We start from the raw sequence: 9,145 nt of genomic DNA on the forward strand, positions 1-9,145 counted from the left end.
AAAAAAAAAAAAATACAGACTAAAAGGAAAGTGGTAAATAGAATTTATTCTGCTTTTTTCCTATATAAGTGTTACTTAATAACGTAAGCAGGTACTTCACAAAAGAAATACACAAAGCTAAGATGAATGAACAATTGATAATTATAATTAATGAATAAAATAAGAGGCTCAATCTATTACAAATACAGAAATGAAATTCATGGTATACCATTATACAGAATTTAGATCAAATAAAGCATTAAAGGATCTTAGCACAGCACTGAGATGAGCTGCAAAGATGAGAACACTCACCCAGTGATGAGAGAAGTGGAAATTAATGGAAAATATACAGAAAAATGGCTTAATCCAATATGGTATATGTACAACAATGTTCATAATCTTATCATCTAGCGTTTCATTCTCAATTGTATAGTACGAGAAATTTTTTCACATGTATATAACTAGGAAGCATGTACAAGAATGCATAAAATTAATATAATAGAAATGAGTGAAGCATAGCTACATACAACTGACTCTCCATTTTTTCATTTTCTCCTATTTTTTTTCCTTGCCCTTATTACCTTTCCCCTACCCTTCCCACTTTCCCTACACCTTTAGTGACTCTCAAACCTTACATTAAGCAAAAGAAATAAACAGATCATATAAGAACATGTACTAACAAAAATAAATGCATTAGAAAAAATTTTAAAATTGTACTGTATGATTGCATTACATAAAATTCCAAAACAGCAAGACCTCCACATATTGCTCAAAGATATATACATAGCCAATAAGGAGAAAGAACAGGAGAGCATGATTAATATCAAGTTGGGGGATCAGTATGATGGTACCCTATGATTATTTTATAAAAGAGCTTTTAAAAACACAAAAAACTAAATGGTTTTAACTGACTTTGTGCCTTCCTCGAGACAGAAGTTCAGTGAAGCAGTGAAACTGAAAGAATAGATAACTGTTATGAGAATATTCAAAGACCATTAATATAAAGGCTCAAGCTAATCTTTAAAATCCTTTAGAAGGAAAATATTCTACTCAAACCCAGAGAAAAATACTTCAAAGTCATCCTTTCCTATCTTGAATATAATAATTTTATGATATTATTTTCTCCTTAATTGTTGGTTTAAAATCAGTAGTTACAGCTTTATTATATTAGTAAAAAAAAAAAAAGAAAACAACTAAAATATAGGATCAACAATATGTATGCGTGAGTCCATGCAATGCACTGCATAAATGTTTGAGTACATACAGAAGAACCTGGAAAAAACAACGTAAATTGTCAACTGGGCTCATTTAGAGACTAGAAAATAAAGTAGAAACATGGAGTTTCCCTTGTACCCTGTATCATTTTTTTCTTTCATAAACAATTTTGTATTAATTTTTGTTTTAGATTACTATCATTCTTTTCTTAAAACCCACTGTTACTGGTAGAGAAATAAAAGTAAAACGTACTCACTGTAACAAATACAGATTAGTTAGCAAAAAAGGAAGCAATGAGTCTTAAAAAGAGAAAAATTCTGTCATTTGGGACAATATGGCTAAACCTGGAAGACATTATATTAATGAAATAAGCCAGCTAAAAGATGATAAACATTGTATAATCTCACTTGTATATGAAATCTAAAAAAGTTAAACTCATAAAAACAGAATACAATGGTAGTTACCAAAACCTAGGGGTAGAGTGGGTTTAAAGGATGTTAACAGTTCAGTTAGGAGAAATAAGTTCAAGAAATCTACTGCACAACATGTTGACTAAATTTAATATCATATTTTTTAATACCACTGAGATATTTCATATATTCTCACCACAAAAAATGTTAAATATGAGATGTTAATGAGCTCAATTTAGCCATTCAACAAAGAATATTTTAAAATATGTAAACAATGTATAGTTTTTATAAATTAAGAAAACAATTTAAAACATGAGAACAAAAAGTATAGATAACAAAGATAAAAATAAGTTACCCATAAATCTACCCAAAAGGGACAATTATGGATTAAAGGACATAAAAAGAAATTCATTCTTACCTTTATAAGGTGTTGCTACAGTTGTTGCATACATATTCTTTTCATACTTCTTTAAACGGTCTTCTAAATTGTGAATCTAAAAATAATAAATACTCAAGCTATATAACAAGATTCATATGGAAACTGTAAGTAAGAAAAAAGAACTCCTCTATCCACTACATTTTTCGGGGATGGGGGTACTGGGGATTGAACTCAGGACCTTGTGCTTGCAAGGCAGGTGGTGGAACTATTGAGCTAAATCCCTGGACCTCCACTAGATTTTAAAAACAGAGTACAAGCAAACCATAGTAAAAGAAACAGTTTCTCATATAGGAGCCAAAAGTACAGACAGTAAAAAAATAAAATAAAATTAATTTACTAAAATTAGAAAATTTCTGTATATCAAATGATACACATAAGAAACTGAAGACAGTTGCATATTGTGGCACACACCTGCAGTTCCAGCTATGTGGGAGGCTGAGGCAAAAAAATCACCAGTTCAAGGACAGCCTGATCAATTTAGTGAGACCCTGTCTCAAATAAAAATTTAAAAAATAAAATTAAAAATAAAAATAAAAAAGGACTGAATCCCAGCTCAGTGATAGAGCACCTCTAGGTTTAATCCACAGAAGAAAGGAAGAGAGGGCGGGAGAGAGAGAGAAGACAACCATGAAGGCTGCTCAACATGGTTAGTCATTAGAAAGATACAAATTATCTCTTTCATATTAACTCAGATGGCTACGGTAAAAAAGAAAACTTGGTGAGGATATGGAGAAATTTTAGTCCTTATTCATTGTTGATACAATATAAAAGTTGCAGGTGCTATGAAAAACAGTATTTTTAAAAAGTTACCCAGTCATGAAAGCAGAAATGTGTAATCCCAGCACTCTGAGAGGTTGAAGCAGGAGAACTGCCAAGTTCGAGCCCAGTGTGGGCAAGTTAGCAATTTAGTGAAGTCTGTCTCAAAATTTAAAACAGTGAAACTTAAAAAAATAGGCTGGGATGTAGCTTGGTGTTATAAAATCTGGACTTGGCCCCAATACCACTGGGGAAAAAACATAGACTTATGTGAACATGCAATTCCACTCCTGAGTATACATACACAAAGGATAAGAAACAGGTGTTCAAACAAAAATTGAACACAAATATTCTACCAATACTGTTCACTAAAGCCAAAGGGTAAAAGCAACCCAAATATCCACCAACTGATGAACTGATAAACAACAGTGGTATATCCATATAACATGGTATTATTCAGCCTTAAGAAAGAATGAAGTACAGTATTAATATATGCTACAACATAGAATATTGAAAACAGTAAGCTAAGTGAAAGAAGCCAAATATAAAAGGTTATGTAATATATAATTCCATTATATAAAATACACAGAGTTGGCAAATATTTTAGAGATAGTGGTTGCCAGGGACTGGAAAGAGGAGGTAATAAGGGAATGACTGCTTAATGGGTATAGTTTCTTTTTGGTGTGTGAAATGTTCCAAACTAAATAGTGAATAATTAATGATAATTGTGAATAAATAATGTAATGAATTATACATTTTAAAGTGTAAACATGGTGAATTTTATGTTATGTGTATTTCATCACAATAAAAAAGCTAAAAATTGTTATGCTATGATAGTTCTGAAAGATGTAAGGATGCTAAAAGAAGACAATTTTAAAGCAATAATCTTCATAAATGGGAAAAATGAAACCATTTAAAAAGTAGAAAAAATAAAGTAGCATTGGAACTTAGTACCTCACTATGAATTTTTTAAAAAATATTAAAACTTTAAAACATAGTCAAACAAGGAAGGCACTGTACATTTAATGTATATGCACCAATTTATCCCCCAGTTTCAACAATTATCAAGATTTCAGATCTGTACATATTTGAAGAGAAATGGAAAACTCCTTGAGATTTAGCCTTCAGCCTATTCACTTGAGGCAGAGTTTAGAAAAAGACTTCACTAAAGATCATGCAACAGGGATGGGGATTTGGCTCAGAGATGCTGCCACCTGCCTCACTACCCACCTCACAAGAACAAGGACTGGAGTTCGATCCCCCATAACAACAACAAAAAAAATCATGCAACAGAGATACATATACTGATGGTACCTGTTTGTGCTACACTCTTGGGTAGCTTGTACATATACATTTAAACTGAGTTACATACACTGCCCATGGATAATGGATGGACAAATCATATATTAAATGAGGACAACTTAACCACTAGGAAAAAGCTTAGATTTAACTTAGATTTAAGTTATTATAAATTACACGAAACGAAATTGTTATCCAAAATATCAAACCCCAGGAATAATAGGATGTAAATGCTCTTGTTTAAATGTATGTGATCCTGAATTTATAGAAATAGCCCCTAGCATCTGTGGATTTGGGAAATAGAATTTGCTGAATAAGACAGGAGTTCAAAGCCAACTATTTTTAAATTGGTTAAATAAGAACTAAGTACTTATCAACATAAATTAAGTTAGCTCAAAAGAAAATGTACCAATTAGCCTGTACCTGTTCTCTGAACTCTTGCTCCTTCAACTTTGAATCACTGATTACAGTCGTTTTCTGTGCTAGTTGCGTCTGGAAAAACCAAAAGTCTGATTTGAAATGCATATTGGGTTTCATCATTGCCTGTACATCCTTCTCTATCGCTTGAGAAATTTTTTCATGTTAAAACAGACTCTTTGCATTTTTAACTCATAAAAAAGAATATTCCTAAAATTTACTAACTTCAGGCAAATACAATGAAAAGCTAATCCTACCTGTAGGGCCATTATTGTTACCTAAGAATGGAAAAGAAAAAAAATTAGTATATTTCCTAAAATTAAACAAATAACAACTATTTAAAGCATATAGGTTCTTTAGGGAAATCTTGAAGAACTTTTTCTGGGAATCCATTATTACAAATTATTTTTTAATGGAGCTCAACATTGATATGTAATTTAAGACATTTAGAAGCCAGAAACAATGGTGTACATCTACAAACCTATCTTCTTGGGAGGCTGAGATGAGAGGATCACTTGAGCCCCAGAATTCCAGACAAGTCTGGACAACATAGTGGAAGACCATTTCAGGGGAAAAAAAATCAGAAGTCACCTAGAAGTATCAAAAGATGCTGAAGGAAAAGGATAAAGATCAATGAAGAATAAATTGAAAAAACTGTTTATAGTAGACACAAAAAAATAAAGCTATTTTCTTTCTTTTCTAATGAAAGAAGGTAAAGGACTCGGCAATCTTGTGAATACTAATTTCACAATGTTTCAATATTCTATAGATCCTGACACTGGTTAATATGCTACCATATGCAATATTAATACTTATTTTGATACTATGAAGAAGTTTATGTTGGTAAAATAAATTATTTTCTCATAAGAAGCAATATTTAATATTATTTGATATATCCAAATCATGACCAGATGACCAAAAACTATATAAATAAAATAAACAGGACTTAATGCTATCTTTAAAAGGGGAAAAATGGTCCACTCAACTTTGTGAGTGCTTATTATTAAGGTACATCTACTAAATGGCAGCTCACAGCAAAATTCTTTTATAAAGGTTCTTCTTTGCATTTTGGGAAGTGATCCACGGAATTAGTTGTCTAGAAAATTTCTATTTGGAAACTGACATTGTGTCAAACTGACACTGTGACATTCTCTCAAGTATAAGTCATGAAGAGTGTCTACCTACAACAATTTTGTTTTTAGAATTACATGTATTTCTTTTTAAAAATGCCTACATACACAGCACCAATTCTTTCTTTAAATTAGGTCCAATTTTCCAAAATCATCCCACTGTATCTGCATCTAGTCCATTAACCAAGGGAAAAAAAGCATGAATTTTATGCAACTACAACTCAGAATATATTGTAAAGTAGCATATAAACTTTTCATGAAATTTTAGCACAACACATAAAATTAAAAACATTATGCTTGGTATGCACCACTTTTCGCTATGACCAAGGCTATGAGGTTCACTTTTTTCTGCTATTTTTATTTCCCCATGGAAAGAGAAAGAAGCACAGACAAGTAAAACTTTAGGCTTTGAAGTGTGGTAGACCTTGGATTGAATTTCTACCACAACATGTATTGTATGAGCTTGAATATTTAAGAGCTTGAACATTTTATTCAATCTCTTTGAAGCTTAGTTTTACTATCTGTAAAAGGAACACAAGAATATCTTCTTAGCATTTTTGTTAGGATTAAATGGGATAAATATAATATTAGTAAATGAGTCAAATCATAGAATTGACAACATTTTCAAGAAATAGGCAGAAAGTGCTGGGGATTTAGCTGAGTGGTTCCGCCGCCTGCCCCGCAAGTGCAAGGACCAGAATTTGATCTCAAGTACCAAAAAAAAAGGAAACATGCAGAAAACTCAAAATTCCTCTCACATTATCAGTGCCAGCATTATTCTCCTGCTGTAGCTTTCTTTCCTGCTGGCATTTCTTCTGCAGTTCCTCAAGTTGAGTTTGCAGGTCCATTACTTTTGCAGTCATTTCTTCTTCACGAGCCTTTAGAATAAAATAACAACAATTATTATGTGTTAATAACATCAAAAGAACATTGTAGAAAGGCATCAAGATATAAAACAAACTACCTCTGTAGAAGAAATAAGTTTTTGAGACACGCAGTACTATTTTTAATTTATTGCTATGCTCTAAACAGTTTCCTCCACGTCTTAGTAACTATAAGCTCTTTGTAATGCGGCTAATTACTCCAAAGATACCATTTTTCTTACTCTTACTCCATCTGTTTTCACCTGACAAACATCATCAAACTGTTTCTTTAAACTAAGGTTCTCAGGTCTTAAGCATGAGATATATAATCCTTTTGTGACTATGTAATACACAACCTGTGTTTTAAGACTGGCATTTTCTGTATTTACATTTGACTTCCAGAAAATATTTGTTAAAAATAAAGTAGTAGGTATGTTTACACACAAAACTGTTGATCCACCTGGCAACTTAACTCATCACAAGTTGTGGAGATGTTTTGTTTTTGTTTTCACCCTGTGTAGATAAGCTGTATAAAGTCAATGGCTGGTTTTCTGTCCAAGTTTGGCCAAGTCCGCACGTCTCCTATACATCTACCTCACATGATATCTGTGGTCTTTTAGGGGTAAAATGTTCAACTAAAATCATTTCTTCAAAATTATTTACTGTTTTTAAAAAAACAAAAACAGAAAAGTCCAAAGTAAAAAAGTATTATTTGACTTTTTGGCCAAATGATCCTACTTGGAAAAGTGGGCATACAAATCATTCTCTCGTTTTGATCACCCTGGTAAAAAAAAAGACTGTTGCCCATCCCTATAGTCTTTCATTTGTCTTGGTAAATACTGAAATTTATTGTACAGAACAATCTAGACTTCTCAGGCCTATAAATTTTTCAATAACCTCTCTGCTAAAAGAACATTTGGAATTGGAATATTGATCTGACTTGAGTAATGAAGACAAGCATTTGCTGAGTAAGAGACTTAACAGGAAAACAACCACAAACAGGTATCTGATTTAACAGATGTTGACTTTTCAGAAAGAGAAAAATTTCCAACACAGATAGTTGATTGGGCCCTGTGACACAAAGTAAGGTACTGAGCCATAGGATGCTTGGAAAATCTCATTTTAAGTAACACTGGTCATAAAACTTTCTTAGACTGGTTGAAACATCCCTTTTTTCAACATAAGCAAAGCAGAGATTTCTAGTAATTAGCCTCCTTAGATATCTCCACACTGTGGCAAATATTAATCTGGCTTCCAGGCCTAAAACATTGACAAATAGGAATTGTGAAATATGAATGTTAGGTAGATACTCTGTCTTTGAGCTACTTCCCCAGCCAACTAGTCTTCTTTAAAACAATAACAACAAAAAATCAAACTGGATACAATTTCCACTATATACTATTCTCAACTATACTTTACTCTGATCTTTTAGCACAACACCTGCATTAGTTTCTGAAGTTCTAGAATGTGATTTCATGTACACAGAAAAGCATGAGCAATGGTAAAATATGGTGAAGAACAAGCTGAAGTTGAGTTTAGCCAGGACACACACTGAACTGGAAGAGGTATCACTGAAACAAGGACATATTTAGGCAGAGAAGTAATATGATCATATCTTTGTTGCAAGATAGACAATAATTCTGACTGGGAAAAAACAGATATATTGGGTGGTAGGTGGTAACAAGGAGAATGGGAAATTTAACACAGCAGAGTGGACCAGATAAAAAATGGTAGCCCCAACTATAGCAGTAACTATAATTAAGAGCAGAGGAACACGAAATATGATTCAACAACAACAACAACAAAAACACATCCTGAGGACATACTATATATTGAATATTGTGCTAGAGATAAAAGATTTCCTGTCCTAAAAGGTGTGTGGGTGCCTATGTGCGAAGAACTTAAGGAAGTGGGAATCAAGAATGGCAAAATTTCCTAGCACAGCTTCTTTAGACTGGAGAAAAAGAGGATGACTTAAGATAGGAAAGACAGGAAAATTATCTCTATGCTCAAATTTGCTTTTATAAATAAAAGATTTTAACAGATCACAGAAATACCGCCTATAATGCCATGTCTATGAGATAATTATAAATATGACAGCTTTTCAGAAGAGGAAAAATAGCCTACATAATATATATAAATTCAGTATGAAACACCAACCTCAGAAATTTTGAAATGGGAGACTGTTAAAGAAAACATTTTAGAATCAAAGCAATGTTCTTTGCTAAGAACTGCTAATATGCCTTTTCAGCTTTATATATTTATATATATGTATTTTTAAATTCAAGATAGAGTATGTATTTGGGGAGTTTAGTTAGGGACTGTGATTTAACTGCAAGTTACAATTACGAAGTCAGTTCCAGACCTGGTAGTTGGAAAATCTAAGGATATACTAGCCTGTATAATAGCCACTGGAAGCCCTAGAATTGCAGCGCCTGAACTGCGCTTAGTCTAAATTAAATGAAATATAAAAGCAGGGGGAATCAGGGGGAATTTGAAAGAATTTATATATGTATCTGTGTGTATATACATATACACATACTATATATGTGTGTGTGTGTGTGTGTGTGTGTGTGTGTGTGTGTGTGTGTGTGTGTGTGTGTGTGTGTGTATATATATATATAGTATATATGTGTG

General features: G+C 32.5%; 1 protein-coding gene across 4 annotated transcripts in view; it reads right to left on the reverse strand.

The window, feature by feature from the left end:
* The window catches only part of Golga4 (golgin A4), a 114,443-nt gene that overhangs the window by 24,990 nt on the left and 80,308 nt on the right, over positions 1–9,145 (reverse strand). For all 4 annotated transcript variants that reach the window (XM_010629696.2, XM_010629695.2, XM_010629694.2 and 1 more), the window contains 4 exons: positions 6,404–6,523; positions 4,773–4,793; positions 4,522–4,590; positions 2,023–2,098 (listed from right to left, as the gene is read on the reverse strand). In XM_010629696.2, coding sequence (XP_010627998.1) covers positions 2,023–2,098; positions 4,522–4,590; positions 4,773–4,793; positions 6,404–6,523 — 286 coding nt within the window. The remainder of the gene's footprint in view (positions 1–2,022; positions 2,099–4,521; positions 4,591–4,772; positions 4,794–6,403; positions 6,524–9,145) is intronic.

The sequence above is a fragment of the Fukomys damarensis genome, unplaced genomic scaffold, assembly GCF_012274545.1.
Source record: "Fukomys damarensis isolate Sample0158 unplaced genomic scaffold, DMR_v1.0_HiC HiC_scaffold_28, whole genome shotgun sequence".
In the NCBI taxonomy this organism is placed as follows: Eukaryota; Metazoa; Chordata; class Mammalia; order Rodentia; family Bathyergidae; genus Fukomys; species Fukomys damarensis.